General features: G+C 30.8%; 1 protein-coding gene across 2 annotated transcripts in view; it reads right to left on the reverse strand.

Annotated features, from left to right (window-relative positions):
- LOC124355009 (actin-related protein 2/3 complex subunit 4) overlaps positions 1 to 21496 on the reverse strand; it is a 47515-nt gene that overhangs the window by 23398 nt on the left and 2621 nt on the right. Inside the window, exon 2 of one of the 2 annotated variants that reach the window (XM_046805881.1) lies at positions 9433 to 10237. The exons of the other annotated variant lie outside the window; for it this stretch is intronic. Within the exon in view, the coding sequence (XP_046661837.1) occupies positions 9708 to 10214 (507 nt within the window). The 5' untranslated portion in view covers positions 10215 to 10237 and the 3' untranslated portion in view covers positions 9433 to 9707. Of the gene's footprint in view, positions 1 to 9432; positions 10238 to 21496 lie in introns of those variants that run through there. 2 annotated transcript variants of the gene reach the window in all.

The following is a 21496-nucleotide window of genomic DNA, read 5'->3' on the forward strand; positions in this document are numbered from 1 at the left end:
TGTGACCGTCTTATTTATAGTTATGCTGTTATAAGCTATGTGCAGGACTACTATTATATGGGCAGTTACTTTGCTTAGAGAGAGAACCATGTGAAAATCCAAGGTCACCTGGAGAACTTTTAAAAAGATGCCTTTGCCAAAATTGCGAGCTACTGTCCGGACAGTCTTGTTGATTACTTATGCATAAGAGTGTAATATCACCCAAAATGAGTTTTTAACATAATGAACCGAAATAGCACCAACCGAACAAAAATTATGGAGTTTCAATTTTACCACGTATTAGGTATATAATGGAAGCTTTTTACTGCAGCGTATGTGTTAATAATACCACAATGACCTTGTTTCTAGAGTCCTCAAATTCGATTTATGTACTTTTACAGTCATAAGTAAAGAGTGAATTTGTAGCAACGCAGATTTCATTCATCCTCATAATACAGAACAGTAACATACATTGATATTTTTAAAAGTAATATATATAAAAACAATAGTTGTATTCTACATAGTAATATTACTACAAAATTATAAGTTTCACCAACAATGATACGTCAATGTGAGGAATGAGGAATATGTTACTATTAGTACTGACACCACGATGGCATCATAATTTCACGTAAAAAGTAACGTTTATGTATGAATATTATGGTATTTAGTAATGTTATTACTTTATATACACCAATACATATTACATCATATCAATAGTGCACACGCTACCATTTGTTTAATATATGAGAGATATCTAAAGTGTTAGTACCAATAACACACTATGGTATCGCCTTTAGTACTTATATATTGATTATATTTTGTAATTATAATGCTAAATGAATACAATTTGCTACAATAAGGTTAAGGTAAAGTTATCTATATATATAAAAAATGAATGTTTGTATGTTTGTCCTTTATGGAATCGTGAACTATTGGACCGATCATGATGAAAATTTGTACGTATATGTATTTTTCCACGGAGAAGGTTTATAAGCTATGCCCATCCCTTTCCCGATTCAGGATTCCGCCCCACTGGTTACAGAAATACCCATAAGAAATGCATTGCAGCAAACATATGTTAACGTCTTTTCAAATTTTTAATCAGCTGTTCTTTGTAAACATATATTACACTTATAGTTTTAAAGCATAGAGTAAGCTTAAGAGAAACGACAAATTTTGTTTAAACTGTTTTTGCAATCACTGTTAAACATAGACTTTACTATCCAGATAATACAATTCAAATTTGACGTAAAATTCACCTTTAACTGCAATATTTATTTAATATAAACCATGCTCATGCTTGATCAGAAGAGTAATGCAGATATCATAATTACTATCTTACGTTGGCTACAAATATAAAGAATGTTATAAAATCAACCTTAGTTGTTTTTTTTGACAGAAGTATGGTTCTCAAAACTCCGTGTGTACATATTCTCTCGATCGAGACAACAAAGCAAGCTCAATCGTGGCATCTGAGATATAACTAATTTAATCTAAAATTTATTATAGTAAAAAAAAAAAAATTTACTAAGTAATATAAGGACTTCGGTTCTTAAGATTTGCGTGCGAAGCCGTGGGTAACAGCTAGATAGAGGCAGGAATATGGTACATACCTTCATAATACGCCCAAGAGGCTCACGATGGAACGACTATCAATTATCTCAGCAATGTTTAGAATGTGATAGAAAAAGAATAAGTGAATATAGTGTACTGTTTTCAACGGGAAATTGCGTGCGAAGCCGCGGGCAACTTTTGCAAAAAATTATTGAAATGCGCAGCAAAGCGCGCCGGGCCCGCTAGTTATATTATAAATCTATCACACAAATCTTTGTATAGTTTAACTGTCTGACAATTAACAGCCTACATTTAAAGTCATTCTGAAAATTCATTACAATTGTACCATTTTCAATACTTTGCTAAAAGTCACGTAAACTATTTTAAAATTTTTTTTGCTTAAAACTTGACCTGAAAATTTCAAAGTTATTTTATTTTCATGATAAGCATAACTTTATATTTTCTAACCATGCCTTCATTTTTAATACAAAGAAAAAATTGATCTTTAATTCTTTTAATTTATAATAAGAACATACATCACACGACAATAAATTTCTCAATAGGTATGTCAAAATGAAAGAGTTTTGAAAATAAGAGCATAGCAAACGGTATACGTTCTAGAAAACTGCAACCGTCATTCTATATCAGCGGTCTATTTACAATACCGGCACTTTAATTGAGTGTTATAATACTGATTATAATAATTATATTGCCTGTTATTAAAAGATCAAATTACCTTCATTTAGTAGAAGAAAATTATAGGAAAAATATGCACTCTATATTCAATGAATTACACTTTATTTTGTATAATTTACAAACATACAAGATACACAATTATGCAGGAATGTTTAAAATACACATTTATGTTACAAATTTTAAAATGCTGTTTGAGCTGGTACTACTTATTGCTTTCACGCATAAAAAATAGCAATGTTAGGCCAAACTTCCTTGTTCAAATTATAGTGTTACATAACAAGGTACAATACATATAGCATAACAGGCTTTGCTGAGGTTTCATGCAAAATTTCAAACCTATAGTTCATTTCATTCTCGAGATGTCCTGCAGATAAATAGATAGACGGACAATTAGACCTATAGTTCAAATTATTTTCTTGTATACGAAAAAGAAATATTTAATCTTGAAATTTTGCACGAAGCTTCATCTCTACATATGTAACATCGAGTTTGATGTTGATGCATGCCACTCCTTGCATTTACACAAAGCTTCATCTCTACATATGTAACATCGAGTTTGATGTTGATGCATGCCACTCCTTGCATTTACACAAAGCTTCATCTCTACATATGTAACATCGAGTTTGATGTTGATGCATGCCACTCCTTGCATTTACACAAAGCTACGTGTAAAGGGTGCATTTTTACAATGGTCTTGAGTAACCATAATGGCAACAATGTTTTTTATCATAAAAAAACCCCAAAAAGTGTTGAAGGTTATAGATCGATATCTTAATTCATTTGGAATATGTCCAAGCGTATCAGGACTATATATATATATATATATATAGACTATATATAGGTAAACTAATCCATTTTAACACCTCCTGTACATGTTAATAATAGTTAATTTTGCAGTGTTAAGATAATATTTTGTGTTTTTGTTAGTTATTGCCCGATTAGTTAAGAATTCTTATACTGCCATTGAAAAGTAGTTATTTTTATACTTTAGACAAGAACTAAGTAGATATTTACAATGGGATGAAACTGAAACTCTATAATGGTATTAACTTGAGGATTCAATATTAATATACACAGTTTCATCCCATTGTAAATATATTACTGTGTATATTAATATTGAATCCTCAAGTTAATACCATTATAGAGTTTCAGTTTCATCCCATTGTAAATATCTACTTAGTTCTTGTCTAAAGTATAAAAATAACTACTTTTCAATGGCAGTATAAGAATTCTTAACTAATCGGGCAATAACTAACAAAAACACAAAATACTATCTTACCACTGCAAAATTAACTATTATTAACATGTACAGGAGGTGTTAAAATGGATAGTTTACTTTAAAAGCCATGGAAAATATACATTGGTGGGCATAGATTAACCCTTTGAGTGCCGCAGCGTTTTGCTATATGGTATGCATAAAATGCCGAGCGAAAACGCCTGATTCTGCAAGGGTCTGGTTAAAAATTCATAACAAATTTATTTATCGGTAAAATGTCTTGGGTTTTTGTTTATTTTTTTAGATAAATATATTTTCTTTATACATATAATACATTAATCACTTATTTAACGTTTTTATACAAATAAAAAAAATCATTAACCAAAACTTTATGAGCAAAAACAGTTCGTTTTTTATTTTGACACAACTTAGTGTTAATTAAATATTTTATTTTTTCACTTTTAGTTATTCTATCTTATACTCCATTTAATTCTTTACAAAAAGACATATTAACATTTTTTTTATACTTATAAATAAAGTTTGAAAATAAATATGAAAATGTGAACCACTACAAAACTAGAAATTTTCTAACCTAACCTAACACTCTGTGTATTGTCTACACTGATAATGCTTAAATCTAATGCCTGCAATACTAGGTCTTCATTGTCAGCAATGTTTTTACGACTCATTGTTTATAAATATCACTGAACAAACACAAAAACTATACAAACGTATTTAGTAAAGTACTAGATGCTTACGATCGCCGTAACTCGCGGCCGTCATTGTTCTACTTACACACAGACTAGAACAACATACACAAACGAAATAATTTGTAGATACTAACACTACAAACCCATTTACACGTAAAAGCTTTCAATATCATTTGTGAAATAAACAGCAGCACAAACAAAACGCGTGATGGCTCGTCCGCGTAGCGGCCGATTCTAAACGCGACTGACGCGCTCACTTTACAACCGCCGTAAAAATCAGAATCTAACCAAAATGCAACAAAACCTACATCAAAAGTTACGTTGAAGCCTTTGGAATGCGTATGTATAGTAATTGAGCCAATTCAGATAAATACTATATAAAATATAAGCGTTACTGCAGAAGTCGCTAACAGCAATTCTGGCATTTCTTGCATATAATGCGGGATCGCTGACAGCGATGCTTCGGCACTCAAAGGGTTAATCAAATGCCCGACCATGGGCTCTTATATTGACAACAGTCTTGAACTTCAAGATGAGTGAGCACATATAGTCTATCTTCATCTGAATACACAGGAGAGGGTATTTTATACTACTAAGAACTTTCATAATAAAAATTGTTTGGGATAATCTGTAATATAATTTTAAACATTTTGTTGGAAACACAGCATCAAAAAGTAATTTACAGTACACATCTGACAATATAATTTGCAATTTTCTAAAAATAATGTAACACCACACTTTAAAAAAGCAAACTTTTATTGCATACATATTTAACTGAGATCAGTTGTAGAGCTAACTGTTATTATTACAGCAGCAATTGTAATTATGTATAACAATGAACCAGAATACTTAATAGCTGGTTCAATTTCAACAATATAAAAAAATTTTGTAGTCTAATATATATGTTTAAAATTTATGTTTAATGTTAAATTTTCTAAAGAAACAGTTACATTCAATAATATATCCATTGCTAACTAATACTGTTTTGATTAAGAAGTTAATAAGGTGAATTACTATGTTAATGTGCATTAAGGAAATAATAGTTTTAACGAATAATCAGGTTAAGAGAGGTATTTGTGTTCTGTACTGTTTTTTTGAAGGTATAAGTTTTATACACCCTATTAATTTATTAATTGCTGGTAATACTGAATGAATTCAAAAGGTTTAATTATAAAACTTAAATAAGTATTTTAGTTTGTTAATTCTGAATAAATATTAAGTATTAAAATATACTTTACAGATAAACGTCAAATCAAAAAATAGTACCAGTATTTTAATATTTATGAATCAGTTCTATGCTCTCTTCATATTGAAACAAAATATTACTTAAAGACACTGTGTAGTTAAAATTTAAATATTTCTTGTTTTACATATATAAAGAAATTTTTACCATGCTACAGATATAAATTTGTACTTTTGGTGTCACTTTGTGTAACAGACAATACATAAAAAACAGCATGAGCATTATAAATTCTTCAAAAAATAAAACCGGTGAAAAAAAACATAAAAAATTTAAATAAATGGAAAAGAGGTCTCAAACTTCACAGAAATTGCAAAACAGTTTCTTTTCTACTGTTGTCGATGAGACCTCATTTACAAAACATTTTAATATTTCTAACTGCCATTTATCATCCACGATGTCACATGTCGTCAAACGAATTGGCTTGTTATAAACACATTGAAATAAAAAATAAAAAACAGATTTTCAGAGGATTTCTATGTTGCTAGCCAAACAGTGTTCATCTAATATTTTTAATCCTTTTTCAAAATTAATTAATTCTTCATTTGGAACATACTCTCAAAAAATCAATTTGGATATCTTGAAGGTATCTCTATTACTGATGCAAAAGTAAAACTTGTAGATGCTATTTTTGATGGCTTAGAAAAAATAATTCTACAGTTAGGGTGTTTCTAAACCTTTCAGAAGCGCCTTTGACTGTGTGGATAGAAAAATTCTGTTACAAAAATTATTTGATTATGGAATAAGAGTAGTGCCACATGGATGACTTGAATCATATCTCAAAAATAGAAAACAACAACATGTAGATATCTCAGGGTCATTCGTAATCTAATTATCTGGATGTAAAATATGGTGGCCCTCAGGAATTGATACTTGGTCCTTTGTTATTTTTAACATATATAAATAGTTGTGAATAAACTGTCAAATTCAGTAAATTATTACAGTATGCAGATGATACTAATTTGTGCATCAGTTAAAAAAATAAACCTGATTTGGAAATTAGATGTTTATTGGAAATTGTTAGATGATTTTGAGGATGTCAATTCGTGTACTCAATATTTTGATGAAAATAGTTTGAAAGTAGATCTATTCAAATCTAACTGTATTACTTTGTGTACTCATCCTACTAATGACAATAGGGCCAATTATACTGTTAAATGAAGAAACGATAAATGAAGTCAAATTCTTGGGAATATTCCTGGATAAGTAACTGACCTGAAATGAGCACTTGTGTTCCAAGGTGTCTCATAACACATATGTTATCAGACATCTATAAAAAATCTGTCCTCCTAAAATGTTATTCACTCCATACAATGGAATGATTTTTCCATACCTCTCGTGTGGTATAGAGGTATGGAGTAATGTGTAGCAAGAGAATTAAAAAGATTGTTTGTTTACAAAAAAAGACTGAGGAAAATATCCACTCTGTGACTAGCATTCTGCGCAGAGACAACACCTAATTTAATTTTTTTTCTCTCTATTTCCTCTTTTTTTAATGGCAGTCCATTTTCGCATGTTGCAGCTTTTAAGTACATGTATATGTACTAATTGTTTTCACCTGACGAAAAGTACAGATTTCAATCCTCAAAATGTAGTGTTAGATAACGATGGTAAATGTCCGAAATCCTATTATCCTTTCAAACATTCCATCGTCAATAACAAACTTTAAAAACAGATCATACAATAGTGATAAAAACAGGGGCATCTTTTACACAATATTAAGGAATGAACTGAATGACTGATCTTCGAATAACCTATCATCTAAGAATGTATGAGAAGTGGCATCAAAAAACGGAGAAAACTACACAACAATTATCATGAAAGCTGTAACCCATTTTTTTAGCAAATGGAAGTAGAGGCAAATAAATCAAAATAGTATAGAGTTTGCTGACATTCCAATGATACTTTTTTTGTAAGAAATTTTATCCAACCTAATTGTATTGTATTTTGTATACTGACATTATTTATAATCCTAATAAAAGTTGGCTAAGAATGATTGGCTAACATGAGCACCACCTTACAGTACAACCAGCACATAAGTGATTACTGGTTGGCTTCTCTTTTTGTCACGTTCTACAGTAAACACAATGCTGTTAGATCATGTAATTTATTACTCTAATATGTGAGATCAGCAGTTACAAAACATTTTCCAATTATCACTTAGTCTACCTCTTTAATTCTCTTTTTGTCACGTTCTACAGTAAACACAATGCTGTTAGATCATGTAATTTATTACTCTAATATGTGAGATCAGCAGTTACAAAACATTTTCCAATTATCACTTAGTCTACCTCTTTAATTCTCTTTTGTCTAAACTAGAAAAGTTTTAATGAAAATAGAATTGAAACTTAATTAGAAGTATCAATTTATTACACATATTATTACTCCCAAGTTTTCTCAAAACTAATTCAGAATCAAACAATCAAATTTGTCCTAGTTAAATAAATTAAGTTCGATAAAGTAGGGTAATACAATTAATTTTAAATACAAGATAATACAAAGGAAAGCTAAATACTGTTATATTCACTCTTAATAGATTATAGAAATATAACAAATGTATAAAACGCTTATGTAATACTGTATTATAATGATATAATAATTATATTAACCCATTGGCATGCTAATGTTTCATGGTGTTTCAGCACCTATGAATCCCGATATTTTGTGGTTTAGATAGCTTTACAACACAAATTACAATAGTTTTATGGGAGAAAACATAGTTACGATACGTTAGAAAATTACACCATTCTCAATACATTAAAAACACGAAAAATGTATAAATTATTATGCATGCACGCACACGCACCCTCACACACAGGATGTTCAGAAAAGGGTGTCACAAACTTCTGTGGCTGATGGTAGCACTCATTATTTCCAACAAAAAATGTCGTATACAAATAGGTTAAGAGATGTGCTGTTTTGTCGCTACCCTACATTTCTAGAACTAGTAAAGTTACAACACCAAATTTTGTACATAGATTGTGATAAATAAGAGTAAAATTAAAAATAACAATAGTTTTATTTCCTTTAATTAATATTAACAAAATGGCACCTATTGAAAGTTTTTAAATTCAAACAAAACAATTTATATTAAAATTCTAACAGAACTTCTTTAAACGAAATCCATCAAAGCATAAGCAAGCGTGACAACTTTAAAGGTTGCTTGCACAAGCTGGGAGCATCAAACAGCTCAAATAACAATCAAATAACAAAACTATTTAAATTGAATGGAATTGTTTTAAACAGTACAAAATAAGGTTGTATCTTGTATATTTTTTTTAATAGTTTATTTTATTATTTGACTTTTTAACTTCTAACTGGTACCATTTTGTTAATATAAAAGCAAATAACCCCATTATTACTTTAAATTTCTCTCTTTATTTCTCACAACCTATCTGAAAAGTTTGATATCTAACTTTACTGGTCCTAGGGATATTACAACAAAACTTGCGCCTAGCGGCTAAACAGCACATTTCTTGACCCATGTTTATAGGACATTTTTGTTTGACACATACATATATACATGTACATACATACTATACACGCCCATGTAAAATATGTAAGTGTAGTACGTCACCTCAAACAAATGTTTTTGTGAAATAGTATTACTTAAATTATTTCACAATGACCTAGATAAACAATATTTGGCTACTTTGGAAAACATTTTTCACTATATCAACTTAGCTGTAAGTGTGCTTTGTTGATAATCAAAACAACCATTAGTTAGTTGGCTGCATTAAAAGAAAATGTTAAACATTAAAGATCGATGAGATTAGGAGGAGCACAGCCTGTTCAATGTTGCCATCTAAGAGACAAGATGTACAATTTCGTAGTTAAAGTCTCAAGACACGTGTCTTGTCATTGCATGATTGTTATACCATTATTCCTGGCAGTTAACACTCGCAATAGCATGCTAAAGGGTTAATGAAAATTAAATTTAAACTTAAAATAAACAGCATATAATATAATGTAAATATAGTTTTTCTCTTATAGGGCATTACAAAAATTATATATTCAATAATTAGAATCACACAATTAGTTGTATTCTTTATTCTATGATCACAAACAGGAAAATATACTTAATATAATATTGGCTTATGTCAACAATTCATTAATGTAGATGTAAATGCTTTCTGATTATTATTATTATTTGATGTTCTATGTAAATCTTGCCCATTGTTAAAGTAAAAGGTAATACAAATCATAAAGCTTATTTATAATGATTATATAAAATAAATACTTATTTTTGAGCTAATATAAATAGATTACATATAGTGTCAGGAATAAAACCATATTTATATCGCAGTTTTTAAAATCTTTTCAAAAACTCCTCAGCACATATTCTTGCCCTGGCATTGACAGCCAGTTTCATTTCACTTATTTCCTTATCTATTTCTTCCATAAAGTGCACAACGAAATCAACTAACTTGTGCTTGTACATTTGTTCTGTGTGACAGTTAGTGATGAGAAAGCTGATGTCATAGCCTTGTACAGCCTTGCGTCTGATCACGATAAAACTCTCTGCCCGCATCATCATGAACCGCATGAACTTCTTGCACAGGATTCGCTCTATCTCATCTGCCTGTTTGACGGCAATGCTGATGCGCACCGAGTTGATAGAGCCCTCGATCAACACTTTCTCCCTTTCATTGCGACTGATGACGATCGGGTTGAGCAGCAATTCCTTATTGGATCTGACCTCCACCTCGGGCTTATTGTGACGCTCCACCTCCTGTGATGAGAAGTTCTCCAGACACATGGCTGCTGTCAGACTGTGTCTCACAGCAGTCAGATATGGACGCAGTGTGGCAGACATCTTTTACTTCTCTATTGTCAAACCTGCAACAATTATTGTGTGTCATACACTTCATGTCCAGTGAACCATTTCATTCAATACTACTATAGTTTTTAAAAGTGTCAAAACTCAAATATGATGTTTCAAATCAGAATATATAGCTGTTATTAAGGTATAAACAGGGTTGGCAAACAATGCAATTGTGATACATAGTTAGCATATGTCTTATTATCTTTACAGGATGTTTTCAAACTTATTTAGATTAGTATTGTTAAGTTTTCAATGTCAAAAATACTCGGTAATATTGTAATTAAATTTATAAATTTAAGTAAAAAATAAATTATTGAAAAAAAAACCTGAAGTATACAGCAGCAAAGTAAGTAAGGGTCATTAAAACTAACACTGTATTTGCAGAACAAAATTTCCTTCAAAAGAAAAAAAAATTAACTTTATAATTGTATAAGAATATATGCATTATTCAACACTGCTAACACAAGTAATGAAATATTAGTCAAACTTTTGCAAACGAGAATAACTGTTCAATATTAAGGTGAAAAATAGAAGGGATATAAAAATGCCCAAAATTTGTACCATTTTATATGGATACAATATACCCAATGTTACATAAACAATTCTAGGTGTACTAGTCTCCTAAACATAGAAAATTTCAATGTTAAAACCGAAACGTTAATTATCAATTATAAAATCTGAGTACTCGTAAGTATGTTATATCCAATCTAACTGTAATTAAACTTTCAAAATCCTCTTAAGGGTGATAGCATTCATCATTTTAAACAAAAAATGATATATAAACATAGGCCGAGAAATGTCTTGTCTAACTAACTGCTAGTTGCCATTTTGTATGTTTTTTAAAACTAGTTAATTAAAAAAAACCAAATTTGTCACATAGGTTTTCATAGATAATACGAAAATGTAACACAATTATAGTGTTATTTTCTTTATTATTAATAAAATTACGTCTGATGAAAATTTTAAAGTTAAATAACAAAAGAAATATAGTTATAAAAAATGCACAAGAAACCAACTATTTTGTGATTTTTATAAGAATTCCAAAGTCACCTTTTGCAAGAAATCCATCAATGAATAATCGAGCACGATCACTTTATAGGTATGTTCGCATAAGCCGGGAACAACTAAGATTTTATCTTATCTTTTGATAGACATCAGCTGTTTTAGATAGGTTATACAAATTTTAAAAGATACAAACTATTTTGAAAATTCTATAAAAATTCCAATGGTACTTATTCCAATATGCATTGATAGATTTCTTGCAAAAGGTACCTTTGGAATTCTTATAATAATGACTAAATAGTTGGTTTCTTGTGCATTTGTATACCTATACTTTTTTTACTATAAACATTTTCGACAGACGCCATTTTGTTAATATTAAAGAAAATAACACAATTAGTTTTTGTAATTTTCTCTTATCTATGTTAACCTATGTGCCGAATTTGGTTTCCTTAGCTCAACTAGTTTTAGAGCTAATGGTGACTATCGGTACACTAGACATTTCTCTACATATGTTTATATAACATTTTTTGTTTGAAATGATGAATACTATCAACCACAGAAGTTTGTGACACCCTTTGTCCACAGGTCTTAACCAACAACAGTATGCATCATGACAGGACTTAAGAAGCTATAAAAATACAATCGTAATTCTAAGTGAAATATGAACACGAAAATAATATGATACTATGCCTCATTAATGAAAAAGTTTACATGTAAAACATGGGTTTGTATAAATTTAAAAACCTATAATTGTATTGTTAGACAAATAAATTAAAATCCAGTAAATAATCAGCATCCATACTCTTGGTGTTATTATAATTATTTAATATTTATTTTGAATTTACATTTATTTTGAAGTTTTATAAATGTAATTGTTTTTAACAATATATTGGGGAGACTAGTTACAAGGTAAGTTTTTATGCCTTGAATGTAGAAGTTAAAATATACACGAGTTGTGCACACCATGCGCAATGCATGCAGCATCAGTACAATTTGCTCCATTTAAAACATAATATATAAGAACCTTTAGTCTAATAAACGTCACTTTATGCCATCCTTAGTTAATTGTTCACTTTCTTTAAACATTTATGTTATTTAAAAGTGTTTTAAATACAATAATTTATTATTAATGTCAATCCTCTGCTATGTTATTCCCTTCTTTAAATAACTGTTTTTATTGGATTGTGGATACATCTAACTATTTAAAATGTACAATGTATTGATGATTGATTTAAGAAATTTGGGTCTTACATCAAACTGAGAAAATTATACTTAGCAAATAAAAAGACTGCCGATGATGTGTCTTCTAATTTGTATGTAACATGGGATTTTAGTCATTGAAATATTCTCAACCAATGCTCAATGCAAAACTTGATACAATATAACTTTAATACATAAATACGTACTAATTATATGAAAATAAGACATGAGTTAACAATCTCAAAGTTAGACAAGAAAAGGTACTGTGCCATTGTTAGATTGTGTATTTATAATCAACTATATGGAATGTGAAATTAGGTGGTAAAAAGGTTGCACTGTTACAGACATATGCAAAAGTAAAAAAGATCCATTTTTGTATTTCTATTGTTAATTATAGTCTACTCTAAGAGAATAACAACTCTTAATAATTATAATTAGAGGTCAACAATCTACTAATAAACAAAATAGGAATACTCACCTAGATTTATTTTCGTATTAATAAAATCAAAGAACACCAAGATGTTGTGAAAACTTCAAACTGATTAACTCAATTTTGCACTGTAGTTTTCAGAGCCGAAAAATCTTCATTTGATGTCATGTGCATATTATTGCGGTAGTTAAAGACCTATATGTCTCTGAAGAGTACACAATTGTTAATTTTACTACCAAAGTTTGACGAAACAGATTGACAATTTGTACTATTTCAACAGAATCGATCTTTTAAAATTGTGTTAAAAAAGTGTAGACCATAATTTAGACGTGAATGTCAAAAATGAGGAGGCTTCACCAGGTTTTAGGTGCAATATTTGGAAATAAGAATCTAATAACGAATCATACTATTCAAGTCTAAACGTTTTTGACCACCTCCACAAAAGCCTCAGACATCACTTCACAATTTCTTGGCCTATCACTCATGGGACAGTTGACACAAGTAACTTCCATTAGCAAGGCTAACACCTCCATTGCTTTTTCTGGAATAACAAAATTAATTTTTATAAAATAAATACCTAATTTTACTTTTTTAATGCCAATGTCTGTACAGTACGGACACTCAATTTTATCAATATTATAGGCGGCATGGTTAACCAAAATGCCTCATATTTGGACGTTGCGATGTACGAGTCTCACTTATAATCAATTAATCATGATTAATTATGATCAATGATTATGTATCATTTGTATGTTTACATTTTGTGTTTTGGTAATCCGTGGCCTCGAACAAAAAAACAAAGCTCATAGATGATTGAGTCTAATATCAGTGCGACAGCCTATGTTTGTTCATGTAGTGTGTCATTTTTACCTGTTTCTAGGTTACAACTACATTATTTATTTTATATTGCTTTGTTATATACAAGTATATAAAGAATTTTATTTCTTTATTTTTGTAAAGCAAATATAGTTTTGAGTTTACACATGGATTTACAGTTAATTTGAAGTTAAAAAATCAAATATCAACGTGATGTCTTGAAAAATAAAAAAGTTACAATGTTTTTAAGTAAAAGCTTGTTTTATGGCATTAAAATAACCCCTGGCATTAATGCATGTAGCCTACCTATGAAGATGATATGAATTATAAATATTTGTGAATAAAACAGGATTATTACATTTTTTAGACAGGAGAATCCCAGAAATTTATATAGCCTACAAATGTATCAGTTTTGCTATTCATATGAGCTACCTCCATTCCCATCTTAAAATTATGACTGAGTCAATCCCAAGAATGTAGCCAGGAAAAAGTTTTGGGGGGAGGGGTACAGAAAACTGACATTTTTCCTTAGTGGACAGAGTAAGGCCCCATTTTGTTCCTTAAAAAGTTCTTGACCTATTTCTTTGTTGAAAACTATATTTCAGCAGTACATGTTAGTAATATTGAATTATTTAAATAATAATAATTGTTTACTAAAAAAATCATTGAAAATTTTGGGGGGTTCAGACCCCCTTACTGGCTTTATCCTTGGTCAATCCATATAAAGTGATCTAGTGAGAATTGTTTGAAAATTGTTACTTTTTTATTTAAGACATGTCTTTTCCATATGAATCATCAGTTCAAAACAAGTTTTTTTTTTTTTTAATTTTGCCCCAATATATATTAATTCTCAGAAATTTTAATTTTCATAAATGTTAAAAAAAATTAAGGATAGACTTCTTCCTGTAATTTAAGTAAGTATTCTACCACATCTTACATGGAATGTCAGTAGCAATCAGCGTGGGATGGTGACGAACGAAACACATTCCTTGAGAGAGAGTACCGATTAATAAAATTCCAAAAGGCTGATTACTAATACACTAAATGTTTCAAACTCCCCTATTAAATTCATCTAAAACAAGTGTAACCTCAGCTAGAGGACAATGACTGCCTCATTTGTTGCACAAAGAAAAGGAATGTAATATTTTAAGGGAGAAAAAATGCAAAAAAACTTGATACTCAAAAGACGTATTGTCCGTAAGTAAAATATTTGTTCACTTGTAAAAAGTAAATCTTTTGTTCTAGGTCACTAGTTTGAACTCAAATACAAAATTGCTAATGGTGATTTAAATGTACTGACAAAACACAATAAAGATGAGATTTCAATAATGGTTGAAATATACATACAAAATTAAAATGATTTAAAATTAATAATTTTGTTACTAATATGATACTTAGTATAATCAATAAATATTTCACTAAAGACAATAATAAAAAATCATTGCTCTATCTACCAGTACTGAAGACTGAAGAAGCCTCAATAAATACTTCTTCAATGTGTTCCCTCCTATCAGCCCAGAAAATAAAGTGAGAAATGATCACTGTGTGACTACTCAATTTATCCCTGAGTCCATATGGTTACACTAGGCTGTTACAGGTTAACCTTAGTAATAGCAGTCATTTCACTTGTTAAAATCAGGCCGTTTTTGTGTGTTACGTAAGGTATTTTTATTTTTATCTTTATAAATATATAAATAAATAAATATAAATATATATAAAACAGAAGTTATTATACATTGTATTTTTTTCAGAAAAGAGTGGAGAATAAAATTCCATTCAGTTAACTTGAATTTATACAAGGCGTGTTCAGAAAGTAAGTACCGTTTCATTCTACTGCCACCGTAGTGCTACAATCGGTGTTCTGCGCATGCACACTAGTCATCCTTGTTCACTGGCTATCGACCCATGCCATTTTAGTTGTTCTGCATTGAGTTTAAAGTTTTCTCTGAACGTTTAAAATGTTGAAGACACTTAGTGAAGAAGAAGAAGATCCCGCCGATTTTAAGATCCATTCTGTAATAAGATTTTTGAAAGCAAGAAATGTGGAACCGGCTGAAATTTATCGTTAACTTCGAGATATTTACAAGGAAGACGTGATGGGTGAAGGAATGGTGAGAAAGTGGGTTAGAATATTCAATGGCGGTCAAACAACAGATATGCATGATGAAAATCGGAGCAGTCGGCCTTCTCTCGTCACCAATGATCTGTTAAGGGCCAGTTGACGAAAAAGTCCAAGAGAACAGACGTTTCACTATGACAACGTACATGATTTCCAACAAATTTCACACACTCTTTTGTACAAAATTGTTATGGACTGCTGAGATTATCGCAAGTTGTGTTCCCAATGGGCTCCAAAAATGCTCGCTGATATGTATAAAATCAAGAGACTCGGAAATGCTTTGAATTATCTCAAGTCTCTGAACACAGTTCAATGGTGATGATGAGGATTTTTTAAACAAAATTGTGACAGGTGATGAAACTTGGGTCCATCATGTCACACCAGAATCCAAACAGCAGTCATGGAGTGGCGACACACACAATTCCTGAAGAAACAAAAATTCAAGACGACAATGTCTGCACAAAAAAATCATGTGCATAATCTTTTAGGATTAGAAAGGTGTTTTGCTGATTGAATTTCTCCCAAGAAATGAAACCATTAACCTTAAGAAAACTAAGGCGGGCAATTCAAAACAAACAGAAAAGAATGCTCAGTAACGGAATTGTGTTCTACATGGCAATGCTCGGCCCCATACCGCTGGTAACGCTCAAACATTGGTTTGACAATTTTGTTGGGAGCAGTTCGACCACCCGCTCTACAGCCCGGACTTGGCACAGTCTGACTACCACTTACCACAAGCGCGAGTTAGGCAGCCAACGCTTTAAAACTGACGAAGTGAAAACTGCCGTGGAGTCGTGGCTATATTCGTTGGCGGAAACATTCTACGAAGAGGGTATAGACAAATTAATTGATCACCTGCTATGACAAGTTTTTGAACATCACTGGGAACTGTGTCAAAAAAGTTTAAGAATTGGGCTTTCATGTAGAAATAAGATTGTTGAATTTTTTTTTAACTATACAGTACTTACTTTTGGAACACCCTCGCAATAGGTGTACTTTTGTTATATATATAATTTACCCAAACTTTATTAATTGCGTGGGACCATGGTTTGATTTCTTTTCCCCTAGAACTTTGGAACTTCAAGATAGCTAAAAGATGTAAAATATTACATAGTTTTTGAAAATATATAGGTTTTTAGGAATATATGCAAAGAAAAAGAATGTGGAAATTTGAAAACGTGTCTAAAACTCAACTGAACAAAGCAGTAACTATCAATTTGAAACTTAGTAACAAAAAACATAATTGTTTTGGGCCATAGTAAAAAGAAACTTATTAGAAAAGAAGAAGAAAGTGACAAAATTATATTTACAGTGAGAAAATAAGTCAATAATTAGTTTCTTTATTATTTTGTAATGGTTCTATTTATGATTTGGGTCTAACACAAAACTACAATATGCATCTAAATTTAGTAAACAAATATATTACTGTTAGTATTATTTCAATAAACTATTAACATAAGAACACCTAAAGGATCATAATAAACACGTTTTAAGCAATAATCAATAAATACTTAGTTATCAAACATAATAAATGATCATTACAGTCAACAACTGTGCCAGGCTATAACAACAGAGTTGAAAATAAACTCCACTTTAAAAACAGCTTAATGCGTCATCAGTCCACTCGCTTTAGTTTATTAAAAAAACAACATCTGCAGGCAAGACGGATTCTGATGTTTGCAATGGTGCTTGAATCATATTAATATGACAAGTTTTGTAATAATAAGTGAAATACTGACACTATGACCAATTGACGACTAATCATCGATTGCGAACACTGGTGTTAAATTTAACTTTTTTATGTATATGACCATAAATCAGTACTTAGGCTACTTAGCCATAATCTAATAACAAAAAGTAAATACAGACAGTAGATTAGTACTTACCTTCCAATCACAAGTATCAAATATTCCTTTAATACATTATAATGTGTATAGAACCCATTGCATAAGAATTTTTGAAATAAAAAACACAAAAGATTCAAAGTTTACAAGATGACCACTGTAACACAGAATGGCCTACTTCTTGCAGACATTGCTACATTTCGGGAGCCAGAAAAAAAAGTAATAGTCATAATGATATGTAATTTTGGTACTTATGCACTATACGGACGCCAGTGGTTTTTTTACAAACCGGGTAGAGTAAGGTTATGTTATATTATGTTAAATTACTATATCATAACATAACCTAACCTACCCTAGGTCTGGAGACTAGATAGTGGACATGCAGAGCGGGCGTGTGAGCCACTGTCTGATGCCTGGCGCGCCTGATAAGCCGCCGGCACATATCACACAGCGACAGTACTGTTATTCCAATGCCGTCGCTATGCTGATTTGGGAGCTGCTGTCTACAGAAGCCGTGGGTTTTTTTTTCTAATCGTGAAGTCTGCTGCCCGTGATGAAGTTGAGGACATCCTATGAAGTTGTATTTCAGTGAAAAATACTCTTTTTGGAAATGCAATGTCAGACCGTGCAAGAAGAAAGTGGGGTTTCGTGTTGGTACATGGTTTGAACACGGTAGGTTACCTTTTGTAGCAACATTGCGTTTTATGTAATGGTGCGAGGAACTAAATTCAGTTAAGTGATGTGGCCGACAGATGGGAACGTCTATTCACACAACAGTGGACCAGAACAATTACATGAAAAAGGTAAGTATGTGTTGAATCTGTTATAAAAAAGAATGTTGGGAAAATTGGTTAAAAAACAACGGCCTCTGGTTAACTCTTTAAGAATCAGAGGTGAAAAAAATCCATATTGAAAAGTGCAAAATTATTTTTTGTGTGACTATATGAAAAGTGCCATCTGAGGGTTTTGGATGAAATCGCAAGGTTTTAGAAAAAAAAATCCCTTAAAATTTATTTTGACCATAAAAAGTTCTTTTTTAATTTTTTAAAGGCAAATGAAGTACATCAGAAGTAATGAAACATTCAGATTTTTATATAACTTTATAAACTAAAAAGCCATTTCAGACACCAACATTAAGTTACCACGTAAACAGAATAAAATTTCAGTTTGGTAATAACTATTATAAAAAACTTTATCAATACTTTCCTGATAAAGAACATTTTAAAATAATCTAAAACCATATGTAATAAACTATATAAAACATTACAGTAACCAAACTATAACAAAATATCTAAGTGCTAGGCCTAGAGATTATTTTTACAAAAACACAAGGTTTTCAAATGAAGGTCTTAGTCAAACTGATGAAAGGAGACTCAGCGGAGAAGCAGAAGATACAGCAGAACATTTTTTTTTTTTTTTTGTTTTGCCATATCTACAATTAGGAAAAAAATAATTCCTAAAGCATAGCCTATCTCCTCAGCCCCAAGGAAATTAGAAAACAGGAGCCTTCAAATCTGATTGGCTTCTGTAAAAACCTCAGATTTTGAGGGCATAAACATAATTAGGGAGAGATGTAAAGGACCTTAAAGGAAAGTGTGTACACAACCATCTCTTTCCCTTGGAAACAAACAATAGGCCTACTGTTATTTTGTAAAATAAAAACAGCTGGCAATTATTAATTAGGAATATATGTATATCAAGTGTTTTATATTCAATGATTTAGATATTTCTATTGAATAGTTGATTCAATTTGTCAATATTCCGCTTATTATACTGCAACCACATGTAATAGGTTATTGACAAATAAAACTATATTTTCAACCTCTAGCGGCCATTACTCAAATACCATACTAATGATTTAACTTTTGTTTGAATTAATTTCTAACAATAATGTCGAACTGAATTAATTTAAGACTTCTAAAATTCTATTATAGTTAAGCTATATTTTTATATGTAAAAGAAATGTACACATTTTGGATTATAGAAAATAATATAACTTTATATATAGGGTCAATCGGGGCTAATATGAAACAAAAAAATGTAAACTTTGCAATATAACTTTTAATCTATTTGCCCTAACCCACAAACAAAAATTCAGCAATTTGTAGCTTTGTTTCCTCTATAAGTTAATGGTATCAATAATGTTTTATGTCATAATAAAATCATGAAAAAAAATAAAACAGTGTTTCACTTTAGCCCCAAGAAAAGGGGCTATTATGAAACAGCCAAGGGGGCTATTGTGAAACATCTCAATAATTACCATATTATGAGCATCTGATTACTTAAAAAACATATCAGCTTATAGAAATATATATAATCTATTATTTCCATAACCTTTAATTTGCTTAACTTTATCTTTAATGATTTTTTTTTCATGTTTTAATATGGAAACTAAAATTATTTCACTAATTAATACGAAAATAAGGAAGGATAAATTTTTTTTGAAATGGATTTAGGTATAAATAATCTAAGGGAAATTAGTAACAACTCTCAAGCTTTAAATTTGTAAATGTTTTATTATAAATTTAGGCCAAAAATATGGTTCACAGAAATAGAAGCTTAAAAATCAGAAATCACGATATAAAATTCAACATCTTTGTTCATTCATTGTTCAAAAACATTAACACAACCAGGGAAAACATAGGTAATTTTTCTATTTTTGAATGTGGTCAAAGGGAAAGGTAACACAGCTTCTATATCCATATAATCAATATTGAATATGTCCCCTTCATTGTACACAAAATCGGTAATTTCATCATTGCAGCACCTTAAGCCTTGTACGGTAACTTCACCATCATCCATATCGACATGTTCTATGAGGCAGACATATTTGTAATGGGTTGATTTCCTCTTACCACCTTTAACATCAACTAAAACAAAAGTCCCTTTCTTTATATTTTCCTGAAAAACAGGTGCCTCATATGCAACAGGGTTGATTATGTCCTTTTTGGAGTTGGAAATTAAATCACTTAACGATTCCTCGTCAGTATCACAAAGAGACGGTTCATCACTATCAGAGGTATCTTCATCTATTTCTATCTTGATATGTCCTGCCTTTCTTTGCTTCTTTTTCATGGGCCTACTACTGTTTTCCATTTTTAGATACAACTGGTTGTCAGTTTGGGTAATTACTGTTGGCCCTACCACTCGATATTTTCATCTAAACTTTCTGCATTGGTTTTCTTACTTTCAGCATTTGAAGTTAGAGGATTACCATTACCCAGAGGAATAGATGATAGGAGGTTTTGTTTATTTTTAGGCCTAATCTTTTTGTTTGCGTTAGATTTCTTAGCAGTTTTTTCTCCTTTATTTAGCTTACCAAGACATTTCAGTTCTTTTGTTTTCAATTTGTCATTTTCTTGGTCTTTTTTCAATTGCTCGGCAGCAATCCATTCATCGCTTGTAATTACTTTTGAGCTTGCGTCTACTCTTTTTCTCTTCTTTTTGGGAGCAAGAGTTCTATTAATTTTTTGGAGCAGTAAACATCTCAAAAGACGAAGAAGACTGTGACCCATCACCTACAGGTGATCCAATAAGAGACTCGGAATTGCTAGTACTAGGCTTAGACATTGTTTTATCAGATGTAGACAATGATACTTCTAGATCTCGTGGCTTATCTGATGTCGAAGTGCAAGGTGTTACATTGCCCAGAGACAGAGACTCAGTGACAGTATTTGGATTTTCAAAACGATTCAGCTGTTATGCATTCTTGGTTCCCATCACAGTTGGACCTACCAGTTTGTTTAAAAGCTCTATACCTGGCCAGCTTTTCCGCATCCAAAGCGTGATACAGGATATTTAGCATGATCACATGGAAATATGCCTACATGGCTGAAGCCTTTTCTAACGTTATCTGGTGTCA

The sequence above is a fragment of the Homalodisca vitripennis genome, chromosome 2 (genome assembly GCF_021130785.1).
Source record: "Homalodisca vitripennis isolate AUS2020 chromosome 2, UT_GWSS_2.1, whole genome shotgun sequence".
In the NCBI taxonomy this organism is placed as follows: Eukaryota; Metazoa; Arthropoda; class Insecta; order Hemiptera; family Cicadellidae; genus Homalodisca; species Homalodisca vitripennis.